Source organism: Peromyscus eremicus, chromosome 15, assembly GCF_949786415.1.
Source record: "Peromyscus eremicus chromosome 15, PerEre_H2_v1, whole genome shotgun sequence".
NCBI lineage: Eukaryota > Metazoa > Chordata > Mammalia > Rodentia > Cricetidae > Peromyscus > Peromyscus eremicus.
The window spans coordinates 2970436-2986700 of NC_081431.1; the positions used below are offsets into that span (position 1 = coordinate 2970436).

At 49.6% G+C, this 16265-nt stretch overlaps 1 protein-coding gene across 1 annotated transcript in view; it reads right to left on the minus strand.

The window, feature by feature from the left end:
• Positions 1 to 11215: 11215 nt before the first annotated feature.
• Positions 11216 to 16265, minus strand: part of Kcnh1 (potassium voltage-gated channel subfamily H member 1) — a 168776-nt gene continuing 163726 nt past the window's right edge. The window contains exon 5 of the mRNA XM_059281027.1: positions 11216 to 13442. Coding sequence (XP_059137010.1) covers positions 12585 to 13442 — 858 coding nt within the window. The 3' untranslated portion in view covers positions 11216 to 12584. The remainder of the gene's footprint in view (positions 13443 to 16265) is intronic.

Sequence of the window (16265 nt, forward strand, 5' to 3'; positions counted from 1 at the left end):
ATCTACCTGTCTCCACCTCCCCAAGGCAGGATCTACACATACAGCCACCATACTTGTTTATTTTCACGTGGGCGTAGAGACTGAACTCGGGTCCTCGTGCTCATAAGGCAGGAACATCACCGACCGAGCCCTCTCCCCAGCCCCAGGACATGACCTTTTGAACATTGTTCATCAGACCCACTCCTTTTTCTGACTCTCTTTCCCCTTCCCAGAGAATCATATGTTGGCTTCTCGAGGCCCTGCTTGATGACAGCTATTTCCTTACGAATCCCAGCCTTTCCAGTCTATTCAGGCTGTTAAAACTGCTCAGAGAACTGGTCAGTCACGATAACCTCAAGTAAAATCTTACCGCTTAGTTTTCCACAGCACTAGCTGTCTCCCTTTCATTGGCTGTAGTCACCGCACAACCCACCATATCCTATGTAACTAACTCTACTGTATCAACTCCATCTAGTCCAACTGTAATGGTCATCTTAAGTGACTCTGCTTACATGAATTTAACTATACCTGTCTGCCGGGTCTGTCCTGTTCAATGTATCCACGGTACTTTGCAATCTATTCACAGAACCTCCAGTTGCCAACAATTGCCTCTTTAAACTTATCACTTGTTTATGTAGTAAGGTCAAGGTGTCAAAGGCCCAGAAGTTTCTACGTCCTTGAATCTGGCAAGCAGGGGAAGGGTGGAAAGAGAGGAAACTGTAGAGGGAGACCAGTGACTTACCACAGGACATAGCCTGTTAGCTCCATCTTTTAACAACTGACAAGCCTGTGTGACCACACATCACAGTGGTCCTCAGAATGGTCCTCATCTGAGCCTGAGAAGGATGCTTCAGCCTCTTGGGCCAACCAGTTAGCAATCTCTTGGTTGGACTGTACATGCAGGTCAACAATACCCAGTGATGTAAGGTCTAGCATGAGGCCAGGCACATGGAGAGTGAAATCATCCTGGGGTAGTTGGAAAGGTGGCTTGTGGTCCATGTCTTTCCTTGTCATCGTGGGTTTTTGGACACAGGATCTTGCTATGTTGCTGTCTTGGTTAGGGTTTTATTGCTATGAACAGATGCCATGACCACAGCAACTCTTATAAAGGGAAACATTTAATTGGGGCTGGCTTATAGTTCAGAAGTTTAATCCATTATCATCATAATGGGAAGCGTGGTGGCACATAGGCAGACATGATGCTGGAGAGGTAGCTGAGAGTTCCACATCTGGATCAGCAGGCAGCAGGAGGAGAGAGTGACACTGGGCCTGGCTTGAGCATCTGAAACACCAATGTCCACCCCTAGTGACACACTTCCTCCAACAAGGCCACACTTACTCTAATAAAGCCACACCTCCTAATAGTGGTACTCCCTATGGGCCTATGGGGGCCATGTTCATTCAGACCACCACAGTTGCCCAGGCTGTTTTCAAACTCTTGGACTTATATGATCTGCCTCAGCTCCAAGTAGTTGGAATGACAGCATATGGTGTTGCAAAGTCTTCAAAATCTGTTTCGTGCTCCTGCTGTGTAGTTATGGAACTAAGATTTTACTAAGGTATCATAGTCCAGATGACAAATGTCCTGACTGCTGTCTAGTTGCCTAGACGCCTCTTTTCATGGCATATACAGTAAGAGAAGGGGGCATGCTTAGAGCCTACCTCCCCATGATTGAAGACCCTTCCCTCTTACAGGTAGAAGATTTCCCAGAGGTGGCTTTTGACAAACAGAGTCATCAATCAAAGCTGTTCTAGGCCCGGCTTTGCATGAGTGAAACACACCTCCATACTCATGTCTGCAGGCGGCCTGGTGGCCTCAGGACTCTGTGTTGGCCACACACCCACTGATGCCTCACCCCACACACAGATGAAGTCTGGGGGTCCTTCCCATGTCTGAGTCATCATCTTTGCCTCCTGCTCTGCACCCCACTGAGGAGCAGGCAGTGACTGGTGCCTTGAAACTGTCTCAGCCAGAGCGAAGAGAGCATGCAGGTCTCTAGGCTCATGGAACCCTCTGGAAGCTCCAGAAAAATACCCAACTGTCTTGAGCAGTATCCCCTATCCTCCCAAATTCACGTGTTCCTGGAATCTCTGGACATGTCATCAGTTGGAAATACAGTCGTTTCAGATGTAACTAGCAAAGAGCTGTAAGGCAGTCATCCTGGCAGAGCATCGGTGACTCATGACCACACAGAAGGAAGGACACAAGGCCAGGCAGCCACACAAGATGGAGGCAATGATTAGGTTGGTGCAGCTGAGAGCCCCAGGAAGGCCAGGGAAGCTGGAAGATCCAAGAAATAAGACTTGCCTGGAACCTCCAAAGGGAATGTGGCCCTGCCAACACCTTAATTTCAGAATTCTGGACTGAAAAACTATCAGAGTATATCTCAGTTGTTTTAATCCATTAAATGTGTGGGCATTAGACACAGCCACCATAGATGACATATGCACAAGCAGACATGGGGTGGACTGTCAAGCTGATGCCGTGTGGAAGCCGGCCTACAGGCCAGGGTGGGGAGAAGACAGGGTTCGATGTCCCTGTGTCACTCTGATCTTGTAGGAGATACACTTCTGTGTCCCTTACCCCGGTTACTGCTTCCTTTTCTCCAGTGCCTACCACATTCCTGTCACCATGCAGAGCATTGGACATTTCACTCAGCATTTATAAGTGCAATCGTTAGGAATATTTCTGCAAAACTAGTCTAACCTTTGAGGTTTGTGACTCTGTGCAGGCTGGGATGGCAGAGCCAGGGCCTGAACTTGAGCCTGCCACGGTGACATAGAGCTCATATTAATAAAAATGGCAGCCAATGGCCGGGATCAGAACTCTTGCCCACCCATGCCTCTACCTACTTGCCCCCAGGCCTATGTAGCAGCCTCATCATGTGAGCCCTGTCCCTTGGTAACCTGAGGTGCTCTCACTTGTCCCTTTCCTTCATCCCATGTGCCGCTGTTTAAATGGGCTTTGTACACTCTTCATTCTATTACCTAGTGCTTAGGAGAAGGATTGTAGTAAGTCCTACTGTGTGTGCCTGTGTTACCTGAGGTGGCAGGGGAGCACCTCTGAGCCCTACTGTGTGTGCCTGTATTACCTGAGGTGGCAGGGGAGCACCTCTGAGCCCTACTGTGCGTGCCTGTGTTACCTGAGGTGGCAGGGGAGCACCTCTGAGCCCTACTGTGTGTGCCTGTGTTACCTGAGGTGGCAGGGGAGCACCTCTGACTCAGGACTGAATCTGGGGAGTTTGGCTTCTGATATGTCACATCACTTCCAGTTCTCCAACATTTCCAAGAGAGTTTGACACTAATATTAAAAACGAGAAAAGATCAGATATTCTGAGATGTGTGTCTGTAGAAGAAGCTGCCAAGAGTTCTGAGGCTTGTATTTAAAGGTTTATTTATATTTGTGTGTGAATGTTTTGTCTGCATCTATGTATGTGCACTGTGTGTGCGCCTGGTACCACAGAGGCCAGAAGAAGGTATTTGATCCCCTAAAATGGGAGTTAAACACAGTTGTGAGCTGCCATGTGGCTGCTGGGACTGAACCCAGGTCCTCTGTAAGAGCAACAAGTGCTGTTAATGGCTGAGTCCCCTCTCTAACCCCAAACTCTGAGGTTTCTTCCCCACGAGATTCATTATTTATTTGTTTTGTTTTTTTGTTTATTTATTTAATGTGTGTGTGTGTGTGTGTGTGTGTGTGTGTGTGTGTGTGTGTAAGTGTATGGATGTGTACCACATACAGCAGTGACTATGGAGGTCAAAAATAGTGCATTAAATTCCCTGGAACTGGAGTTACACCCCCATATGGTTGCTAAGAACTGAACTCTCATCCTCTGCAGGAGCAGCAAGTGTTCTGAACTGCTGAGCCATCTCTCCAGCCTAAATTCTGAGTTTTGAAATCTAGTATTTAATGGCATAGTCTTCACTGTAACAGCCTGCCTATGTTTGGAGATTGACTGTGGTTCCTACAAACGTATCTTCTCTTCTGGTTATTTGCTTTAGTCTCCAAGGGGCATGCTCCTTAAAAGCGTAGCCTATTTCTAAGGGTGTTTGCTTTTGCAGTAATGTACATGGTGACCCCAATGAGAACACAGGGCCCCACCTGCTGGGTCCAGACAAAGCTGGTTTTCTGGAGGCCTGTGTTTCAGTTGCCATATCCTTAGGGGACAATTTGCCTGTGAGGGAGGGGCTGCCCAGGCCTTCTAACCATTCTTCCCTTTGCCTCTTCATACAGGCTGGCCGTGGGTGACACTGTCTGTCCTGGGATTCCTGTACTGCTATTCACATGTGGGTATCACCTGGGCTCAGACATACACAATTCTCTAATGCTGCTGGTCCAGGTCATCCTTGCGGTCAGCCTTCAAAGGACATGGCATTTCACTCGGACCTCTCACTCTGAGACCATCCCTGAAGGACCACCTTCCACTCCAAGACAATCCCTGAAGAAACATTTTCCACTCCAGGACCATCCCTGAGAGACCACCTTCTATTCTGAGACCATCCCTGTGGGACCACCTGCTACTCCAGGACCATCCCTGTGGGACCACCTTCTACTCCAGGACCATCCCTGAGGGACCATCTTCCATTCTGAGACCACCCTGAGGGACAACCTTCTACTCCAGGACCATCCCTGAGGGACCATCTTCTATTCTGAGACTATCCCTGAGGGACCACCTTCTACTCCAGGACCATCCCTGAGGGACCGCCTTCTACTCCAGGACCATCCCTGTGGGACCACCTTCTACTCCAGGACCATCCCTGTGGGACCACCTTCTACTCCAGGACCATCCCTGAGGGACCACCTTCTATTCCAGGACCATCCCTGAGGGACCACCTTCTACTCCAGGACCATCCCTGAGGGACCACCTTCTACTCCAGGACCATCCCTGAGGGACCACCTTCCACTCATCTTCTGCTGAAGATGCTTCATTCTGAGTCTGACAGCTTTATCTATCACAGGAAATGTACAACCTGAAAAATCTTCTAATTTTGGAGCCTCAGAGATTTCCTGCCCCCATGAGCCTCCTGGTACATAAGCGAGAGTCAGGAGCAGTCTCGGGTCTTTCCCAGCTATACATGGTGACATTTGTTCTAGAACCTACTGTTGACCTGTTGAGTTCTTCCTTCTTGACTGGTGGTGGACATTCATTGTTTGGGCATGGAAACCCTGATCAGGGATAGGCTTGCCTCTCAGAGACATTCTGTGACGTTTAGTGACCTCTTTCCATGTTCTTCACTGGATTGGCCTGCACATGGATGGTCCTTAGCAGGGAGGCAGCAAAGCCGTAGTCCTGTTCCAAGTGGCCTGGCTAGAGTGGGTGATGTTCAGGTGGAGCATCCCAATGAGTTCTGCAGTTTGAACTTTACTGGGGCTTCCCCATGCAGCTGCTGTTCTCTGAGGTGTAGCCATGGAGTAACATGGTCATTCCTTTCACAGTTGTTCTGTACAGCATGGGAGTGTAAAAAGCCAGACAATGGCTATGTCCACAGACAGGTGCTATTGGGCAAGTCCTCTGGGAAAGGTGGCAGCCCAAGGTCCCATACACTACGTGTGTTTTGCTTAGTGGGTTTCATTGCCTTATTCTCACCCAAATAAAGCAGAGCCCTTTTGTAACATAGATAATCCACATTTTTCTAGACTTATTGTGGATGTTTTTAAATAAAAATTTTGAGATCTAAACATGCGTAACTTGACATTTCATCCCTCCAGACTGATGTTGGGCAGGCTACCGCCGACAGGTGGTCAGTGATAGTGCTCCCACTTGGTTTCACAGGGGAGGGGGTGAGGGAAGAGGCTGTCTGAAAAAGCTGTGTGTGTGGAATTTGGGACAAATGCTTAACTTAACTCCAACTATATGAATTTTTTACTGTGTGACAATTAGGTGTCAGGGCAAACGGGGCTTAGTGCTGTCTCTTTCTCTACAAGATAACATCCTACCTCATCCCTGGGAATATCAACTCAGTGGAACATGCGCCCTTACAATGCACCCCCAGTCACCAGGTAGATCCCCTTCTTCCTGGCTGCCATGCTTGGAAGGGATGGGGGGCAGATGTTGATGGCCTGGGATGAGTATGCTGTGCTCGTTAGAACAAAGCACAAGTCGGAAAGGGGCAGGTAAGCTCGACATTAATAAATAACCTCAGCAGCGGGCTTGGTAAGGGGGGAGACATGGGGCAGGTAATTGTGGGCTGCCGGGAGGTTCTAAGGATTGGGGAGAGTGAGAATTGAACTGAGTGCTGTGCAGTTTCACAGACCAACAGAGTTAAGGATCTGTGGTCAGCCAGAGAGAATCTGGGTGAGGCCTTCAAGTATGGGAAAGAGCTTGCTAAGAAAAACCGTAGTGTAAAAATGATTATAGGGCAGTGTCTAATGTGGGAACATCCTGTAAATAATGCAGGAGATGCTGAACTCTTCCAGAGAAGCCATTTACAGAATGGTAGACCTGTTCATGAAATGACACTGGAAGAGTCATTGAGTGTACTTGGTTGTTATAACCCTGAAGTTTGTTAGGTCTCAGGCTAGTGGACATTGGCTGTTAGTTCTCTGTGTGGATTATCCAGGACTCTTGTTGTCCTGCCTCTCCCTGCTTCCCACTGTAACATGACAGGAGCACCTTCCTCTATGGTCTCCACTCACTGTAAATAGACCCTTAAGGCTGGCTCCTGGGCAGCAGTCAGTCAGTCATTAACCCTGGCAACTTCAGGAACAGTTCTGGAAAAACACTGGGTAAGGTCCTGAGTCACTGCCAGCCCCGGGGCTCTCTGACTCTGATAGCTCCATGAGCAAGGCCAGGAGCTCTAGTCACCTGCCAAGACAGGGCCCAAGGAGGGCAAGATGCCTGAAGCCATGAGTGTAGTTTGTCCCTTCTGAGGCATTGTGGTGGGAGGCAGAGCCTTTGTTGTGGTTTGGCTACAAAGGACCCAGATCTTTAAGACCCGTATAGTAGAGGCAGCCTCACAGCCTCCCAAGGCAGAACCAGAACGTCAGTGAGAACAAGTATTGCCTCACTTTCCTGTGGACACTCAGTGAACAGACCTCAGACATAAAGTCTGCTGCCTCTAGAACTTTATATTCCCCCATCCATTATAGGTTCATATATCGACTGTCAACGTGACAGGATCTAGAATTACTTGAGACTTTTCTATGAAGGATTTCTAGATCAGGAAGACCCACTCTGAATACAGGTGGCACCATTCCCTGGGCTGGGATCCAGACTGTAGAAAGAAAGAGAAGAGAGAGAGAGAGAGAGAGAGAGAGAGAGAGAGAGAGAGAGAGAGAGAGAGAGAGCGCTGAGCCCCAGCACCCACCTCTCTCTGCTTCCTATCAAGGATGCCATCAATGTGACCAGCACCCTCAAGCCATGAGCTAAAATAAATCCTTTCTGCAAGCTGATTTCTGAATGAAAAAAAGAAATAAAAGGGAAAGGAGATGACTGCTCCTAGGTGTGGTGGAGGAGAAAGTTTATTATAGATATATGGGTGAATATAGCTAGAGGCAGGGACATCAGAGAGAGTCTAGAGTGGACATGACCCTGAGCCATGTGAGAGGGAGGGAGGAAGGGAGAGGGGAAAAAGGGAACCAGGTGCAGCAGCCAGGAGGCCCACAGAGAGGGGATAACCAAAATGGTGGGACTGTATAGGGAAGAACAGCCCAGTGCCCTGGGCTAGAGAAGTTTAGGGGAGGGAATGGGGTGTGCCAGCCAGGAGGCCCTGTGACAGGTAGGACTGAGGGATACAGGAAGAACCTGGCAGCCAGCATCTGCTTTGATATGTTAAATTGGCACCTCAGACATTTGGCTTGAAATGTAATAGCTTTTTTCTGCTTTTTTGCCACATCAACAGGAAAATTGACTGGTGCATGGGCACCATCCACATCAGAGCTCCCCAGATCAGTTTTTAAAAGAGAGTTATTGTTATGTTTATGTGTGTCATGTGTGTGCAGGTGCCTCAGAGGCCACAAGAGGGTATTGGATCACCTGGAGCTGGAGTTGCAGCTGGTTGGAAGGCAGCCACTCAGGTAGGTCTCAGGAAACACACACAGAACTGCTGGAAGAACAGAAAGCACCCAACTGAATGTCACAAGTGTCACGTATAAAATAGTTTATTACCATAATAAATAAAATTAAACTTTTTTTTTACAAATATTATTTGTGCTTGTTTAAAAATGTCAAGAAGGGGGTATCATCATCCATGGAGTGCCCAAGTTTTCTTCACATCCCTACGCCACAGCCACACAGTGGAGCTCTTGGCAGCATCCTTGGCTGACCACAAAAATAGCCTCAGCTCATTTGCACTTCCGTTTATTCATGCTCATTCGGACAGAGGAAAAAGAAACAAAACACCCAATAAAGGATTTGGCAGGATTTGATGGAGAGTGTTCGTATGAGAAGCCCCAAAATGATGAACTGCTCATGAGTATAAATGTCCTTGCAATGTGGACAGTCTCCAACTGATGCACAAATACAGTGTCTGAATATTAAGAGGCTACATTCATGGGGGGTGTTGCATTCATACCATAAACGCAGTCTGTCTTCTGATAGGAGAGCTGCAAACTTCTCAAGGACCAATGGGTCAGTGGATGACTCAGAAGTCACAGATAAAGAGTCAGTGTCTCTAAGGAAGGTTGAGTGGCAGGTGGAGACGCCCCCACCAGGTCTGGCAGGAATTCAAGGCCATCCTTAAAGGTTCTGATACACTAGTGTGAAAACTGAAGTTTCATTTGAGACTGACTTAAGCTGCAGGTAAAATTCACATTGATGCCTTTGAACTGTGGGAGGTGGCAAGGAGTTCTTCTCAACACCAACACCTCGGGTGGAAAATGGTCCTTTCTCAGAAGCTTAGGGTCAGTACTTCAGGGACACTGAAGACTTCTCCAGGTGGAGAGCATGGGAGCTGGTGAAGATAGTTTTTACTGATGTGAGTAAGAAGGCAGTATACGGAGCAGTAACAATGATGGTGACATTTAGGTAGGAGAGGCCATCTGAGGGCTTGAGGGAACCTAGGCAGACCTCCTTTCTAAGCAATGCTAGGAGAGGGGGTAGGAAGGGGCACTGGCAGCCCCATTGTGGCTGGAGTTCCATTCAATCAAAGTTCTTAAGGCTAAACATCTTTATTGCAAAACAGAGCACAAACAATTTAGTTGTGTGTACATCTACAACTTGTACCTTCGCCAGGGCTCCTGAGAGGCCCCGGAGTGTACCTGTAAGATGTCAGTGAGACAAGGAGATGATGATCTGCCTCTGATATTTCTAAAGAGTTCATTCAGTCCCTATTCCAACCTGGACATACCTGGCATTTGGCTTAATATTCTCTCCTCCCACTTAAGGATTTGGAAGCTGAAGCCTGTGCATGGTGGGGTGGGAAGTATTTCTACTCCTTGCCCAGCCATCCTCACTGCGGAAGCAGCACAGAGGCTCTAAGAGGTGGAGGCTAACACAGGCCCTAGGAACCAGATACCAAGAAATCAAAGTAATAAATGTGTTTCCAGAAGGTTGCTGGGGAGCTAGAAGTATCATTCAGTGGTAGAGCTTTTCCCTGGCATTGGCAAGGACCTGACTTTGACCTCCAGCATCATAAACAAGAAAGAAAACCTTCTGTGAGGCTGCTGTGTTGGGCACAGCAGTCAAACACTTGGGCTCTGCTCCAGCAGGAAGCAGAGAAGTGGAGTTAGCTGTGCCTAGACCAGAGCATCACAAAGCCTGTCATATGCCCAGTAGAGGAGGCTGCAGCTGCCTCTAGGATGGCATGGCTGACGAGGCAGCATGCCTACCAAACCAGAACACTGGCTCTGCCATTTTGGTTCTGATGTCTAGCCCACACTACTGAATGCCCTCAGGAAGAAAGCAGGTCCGTCAGTCCAAGTGGGATTGCCGCCCTTCAAACTAGCCTGTTTGGATAGCCCCTGGGAAATGGAGCTTCACTGTGGATGATATTCACAATAGCTTATCTACAAGAGACCAAGTAGTCAGCACTTACTGGACAGTGGTGTACCACATCATGTGCTCGTCCCCTCCAAAAGAACAAAGTGTCTCTCAGCATAATTTTTTCTGAAATCTCAGTGTTCATTCAGTCTGTTACCTAGTCACTCTTTGTTTTCTGCTCTCTTCCCAGCTACCAAATAATGGCTAATACAGGAAGGTGCAGGCCATTGGTATCTGAGTCCTGGGGTCCTTGCTCAAGACACCAGTTGTGTCCTTGTAAAGGTGAAGTTGGCACAGAACAGCCTCTGGTCCAGTGCATGCCATAAAAGTAAAGAGAGATGGGCTGGCTCATTTAAAATTTATTTCAGAGAAGGCAATCATAGCAAAAATGCTGTAGGAATGGAGAAAAATAAAAGCCACCCCGTGTTCTTCACTCTCACCTTCAGGAACCCCTAGGCCCTAGATTCCTAGAACCCCAAGATGAGCAGAGATGCCCCATGCAGAGTGTGGACCTCAGTCTAACAGGACTTCAGCACAATTTGCATTGACCCCAGAGGCAGCCTGAAGCTTTATCTGTCCCCTGACACAGGGTGGGCTCCAACAACTCTCAGCACCTGGATCATCCAAATGGGGAGATACAGCTCAAAGAGATTCACCCCCTCAGAAAGAGCTACCAAGGAGAACAGGGCCTCTACCCACTGGCTAGCAAGGTGCCAGAGGGCCCACTAGGTCTCAGAGAGTTCCAGAAGGATCTCTAGGAGCAGGTGCTTCCAAGGCTGAGTGTTACATGACCATGGGGCCCATCCTACCCTAAGCTTAGCGCTCCTGAACTCTAGAACCAGGCTAATGAGTATGTGTGAGGAGTGGCCTTGTGGGACATTCAGGGGGCAGCTGGCATACACGACTCCAGTATTTCACAGTCTGTTCCCATGGGTAGTTGGCAGCAGCTTAGGAGACTGTGGGCCTCACTTACTCAGAGTCACCAGTGGGTGTCTCTGAATGCTGCCATCTGAAACTGAACCTACTTGTGTCTTGGTCTAGGGATGCCAGAGGCTAGCCCTTAAGCATTGCAGTAAATGTACACTACATATGTACACACCCTTGATTTCCCAGGGCCATCCATTCTGTACAGACAGCCATGCGTCAAGTCCCAACATATGCTGTAGCCTCCAAGCAGAACACTGAACATCTTTGGTAGGGCAGGTCTTGAACGTCAGACTCCCTAGACAAAATAAGGCTAAGCAGAGGCACCCATGTCACTCACTTGCTCTCCTAAATGCTCTTCCAAAGCTCACTGCAGAGCTGAGCTTCCAGGCTCATCTGGTAGGGTCACACCCCTGGCAGCCCTCCAGGTGTGCACCTGAGCCAGCTCCCTGACCTGTCCGATGCCATCCAGAAAAGACCTACCAATGTGACCTCAAGTGACTGAGGCAGCAAGTGTCCCTGAGCATCATGATGTGGGAACTTGGATGCCACAGAGATGGCCCTGTGACCGTGGCTCTGAGCCCCAACCTTCCCCCAGACCACAGCTCCACTGTCACATGACACAGCTTATCACTGAGACATCTTGAAAACCAGTGCGTCATCCTTTTTCCCCAGCTCCCTAAGAGAGAATAGTCATGGTCCTGCCATTATTTTTAGAGTAGGAAATAGGTTGGCTTTCAAATAAGGCTAAGTGTGGCTCCCACGTGACTTCTAATGACCCCATGCACTGGACAAAAATCCCATGAGAATCGAAATAGAAACCTAGTACTTGCTACAATCATTTTTGAGGTTGTGTGTGTGTCTACGTTGTTAGGAAAGCAACGCTGGGTGCCTGCCCCTTCCTTTCGATGTCCCACACCCTGAGGAAAGCCATGGGCGAGCTTGGGAAGAGGATGTGGGAGAAGCAGCAGAGAATCCCACGTCGTGAGGCCTATAGCATGGTGCAGCGCCAGAGGGCCACCTGGTTCTGGGAGCTTCCACATCACTCATCCCACAGAGCAGACTGTGGACCACACCACAGAGCCTGCTCAGAGCCAAGGGCCCTCTTGGCTCATCCTGGCCTTACCTCTTCCGGGCAAGGAAACCTGAGGAGCCCAGAGCCTGTAGGTCCATGGCACAGCACTCGAAGCTCCATCTCTGCCATGAGAGTGGGAAGGCTCTCCCGTCCATCAATCTCCCCTTACTGAGAGTTTGTTACAAATGACAAGAATAGGAAAACAGACGGTGGGGTCAGACGTGGCTACACAGGGGTGGTGAATGCCCAGACATCCCTGTGCCTGTCGTGGTCTTCAGGGGGCTGGGTAAAGGAGCCCAATGTGGTCTATTCTCGAGGGGTTCCAGGAGCTCTTCCACCAGTCTCTACATGGCTGCTGCCCTTTCCTGGTAGTTTTAATCTTTTATAAATATCACATTGGTAAAACATTTTAAAGGAAATGCTCTTTAGATAGATGGTGTGCCCCTTCTCCCCTAACTCTCAGCTGTGGTTGAGATGCAGCTGCCATCTTGCAGGGTGGGCACCCAGCCATGTTCCTGCTTATATTTTCCAGAGCCCACACATCCACACCGATGCTACTTGGTCCCACTTTGACTTCCTGTCAGGAAAAGCCTACTTTAAAAATTGTTGGTCATGTGGGTGGTGTGGTGAGAGGTGTTGAGGGCAAGGGGCAGGCTTTTGTCTTTTTTTGTTTGTTTTGAATGATCCTCTCAGCTTGCTCCAAAAATGTCTCTCTCTGACTCTGGGGACTGGGGCCTGGAGATCTCACACACCTCCTGAGGAGACTGGGCAGACCCTCTGGACATTAGTATCCTGAGTATCTCAGAAAGCTGCTTCTCAATGGCAGTCATTTTGGCGTTCAAGGCCTTGATGTCCTCCTTCAGCTCATGCTTCACTTCCAGAACCGTGGCCTGCAGCGTCTGCTCAGGGATGGGGTAGAAAGAATGCTTGACCTCAGCCGAGACGGGGCTCCGGTCCTGGGGACTCCTAGCCTCCCCCACATTGTCCAGGCGAAGGTCGCTCTTGGTGATGCCACTGTCACAGGAATCTGTCTTCTTCAGCGTGGCCTCTCCTGATGCCTTTGTCCTCTCGGGCAGCGTCTCCATGGACTCTGCCTTGGAGACCTTGTTCCAATCCTCACCCTTCCCACAAGCATCTTTGAACCGGGCCCAGCCTTTGCGCTTGGCACAATCGCCACTGCCTGCCTTGGGACCTAGGCACTCAGATCCTGGTGCGTGCAGCTTGGCATGGTCTGACACTGTGGAGGTGGAGGCCGCCTGGAAGGACACAGGCGTGGCAGGGCTCTCACGCACCGTGACCACGCTGGCCTTCACCAGGCTATGGTTGGCTGAGGTATGGTCTGTGAGGGCATTGCCCTTCTCTACATCCAGGTCATCCAGGTCCCGGCCCCCTCGCTCTGCTGCCAGCCTGGCCTCTTTCTGTTGGCGGAACCTCTGGAACAGCCTCCTGACAGGGTGGTCAGGAGGCAGGATGAGGGGGGCTTCATTCTTCCGTTTCATTCGCTCCTCCTCTTCCCGTTTCACATCGCTGATCTTCCGGAATACAATCTGAAGGGAGAAAGGACACCCTGTGTTAGCTGGAAGGAGCTCCAGATGCCAAGTCACCCTGACAATGTGGTCAACACAGCCACCGAGGGCCGTAGCCCACAGCACATTCACAGCCCTGCAAGCCTCCAGGGCCGTTCCTCCTGACTGACATCACCTTCCTTCTCCTGGCCTGGTTCTTTTAGCTCTCCAACATCAGAACATCGGCTCTCACTGCTATCCTACTCAGGAGGAGCAAAGTCCACCTACGTGTGGGAGGCTGGCTGCCAAAACTGCATCCTCCCAGGACACCTAGTAAATTAGAAATCCACTGAGCCTCTAAGATAAAAAGCCCCAGGGATTCTTATCACAAAGTTCGGATATCTTGAGTGTAAACCACACTGCAGTGTAGGAAAGTTAGCTTACATCACCACTGGGGCTACTGCTGGGACTGTCGGTGCTGCCCACAGATCTTAGTGTGGGTGGCTATGGCAACTACAAGCTAGGGTCTTTGGGTTAACCTAAGAACAAAGACTCCTGACCTTAACCCATGCTTGTCCACACTAACCAACCCTTAGTTAGTGCTTGCAGTTCATAGGCATTTCTGTGTTATCTCAGGTATTCCTTAGTACAAGGTCACTGAGACACACAGAATCCCAATTTTGAAATGAGACCCAGAGTGTCTGAACACTGCATGATACAGTAAGTTGTGTCTATACGAGTCTTTCACCCAAGCCACTGAACCCCAGATCTGTTGAAATCACTTTATTCAGACGGCCCCTCAAGACCAGCTCAGCTACACATAGTGGCAGGTGTTTGGCTGAGCCAGCAGCTGAGCCCTGGGGACGCTTGCCCTCCCCAGCTATGTCACAGTAGCAGTTAGACTCCAGGACACACTCTGACCCTGAGGAAAGCACCTGGCAGCTGTCCTCTTTGTATGAGTGCTGGCTTAAGATGCAGAAAAATGGCTTCTCCGTTTTCCTCACCTGGAGCACATGCTCTGTGCAGGAAACCCCAGACCAGCCACCAATATGTCCTAGGACTTGTCACAGACTCCCAGGTCTCGGAGAGGCACATGTGGTGGCATGCCAAGAGCATGGCCTTTGGGGTCAGACAAAGTAGTAAGACCTTTGCCCTATGTGCCAGATGCGAGTCTTACTTACAAGTCTTGACGTCTTCACAAAAGGAGGAGAAATCTGCTTGTTAGCCTGAAGTGACTGTGTGATAACATTCAATTCTGCCACCCCGTTTTTCAAGGACCCAAAAGTACATGAAATATAGCTTGTCCCACCTCTTCCAAGGGCCCTGGCCCACTCTGATAACAGCACTCAGGAGGGTTTCAGATATGAGCAATATATGGAGAACCTCAATAATCACAGATCGCTTGACACTAGTGATCAACCATCCATGTCACAGGCTGCTGCCTCTGCCCTGACTTCTTGGCCAAAGCACCTGTCACTAGACGGCTTCACACCAAGGTCAATGGCAGGCAGGTGGATGTCACTGGGTAGCATTCCTCTCTCATTTATTCCCAAACTTGTCCTTGCCTTCACCAGCTGAGATGCTACTCCCATTGTCCCTTCCTTGGCCCTCTGTCTGTCCTTCCCTTGGCCCTCTGTCTGCCCCTCCCTTGGCCCTCTGTCTGTCCCTCTCTTGTCCCTCTGTCTGCCCCTCCCTTGGCCCTCTGTCTGTCCTTCCCTTGGCCCTCTGTCTGCACCTCCCTTGGCCCTCTGTCTGTCCCTCTTGTCCCTCTGTCTGTCCTTCCTTTGGCACTCTGTCTGTCCTTCCCTTGGCTCTCTGTCTGTCCCTCTCTTGTCCCTCTGTCTGTCCTTCCCTTGGCCCTCTGTCTGTCCTTCCCTTGGCCCTCTGTCTGTCATTTCCTTGGCCCTCTGTCTGTCTCTCCTTTGGCCCTCTGTCTGTCTCTCCTTTGGCCCTGCCTCATGAGTTGCCTAGATCTGTGGGGACAAGACAGGGAGCTCAGAAGAATCCTATTCACTTTGAGAGGACCAAGGAAACCCAGCTCCAGACATCTGAGGACAAAGGGCTAGTAATAGGGGAGCAACCATCACCCCCTCCCAGTGCCACTGCCCAGGTTTTCATCAAGTTTTAAGTCCCCTCTAGCTGAGGCCCAGAGCAAGCTCCTGCAGAAAGCCTGCCACATCCCACTGAGCTCAACATTCCACCTTGTGGTTCTGACATCTTTTGTGTTTGCCCAACTCTGCTGCCCTTTTTCTCAATCTTCTACCCATGTTTAGTGGTAATGGAGCTGCCTTTTCTTAGCAGGGAACACAGAGAGGCAGCTGGGTGGAGAGGAAGCAGATGAGGACACAATGGCTACTGGAGTTAACTGCTGCCTTAACTTTCTAATTGACTCCTAACACTTTCCTCCCAACCCCATGGCCTTTGCCAGCCGAGCTAGGCTGAGTGGGTTTCTAGTCTTCCCGAACAAGACACCAGGTGTTTGTATCATATCTATCCCCACTGAAAGCCCTAAGGGCTTAGAGCGGGACTCTACATGTCACATTATTTTTGACTTAAATTTCCTATCACCCGACCTAAGAGACCAGTGTTTGTCTGTTTTGTCCATGATTAGCTCTTTGGAGTGCCTAGGAGGCTCTCAATTCATATTTGTAGAAGAAATGAATGAAAATGGGTAATATTGGTTAATGAGCCAGAGGGAGAATGTCTCTGACCTGGAAACATGACACTCCAGAGGTCATGGTATCATAATGGGAAAGGTTTGGCTGAGAGCACACTGCTGCTCTCTCTGTGTGGAGAGTCAAGGCAGCCCTTGAGATTTCAGATAAGCTGTGCCAGGCCTGGGGAGGGAAGTTCCGCTGATATCAA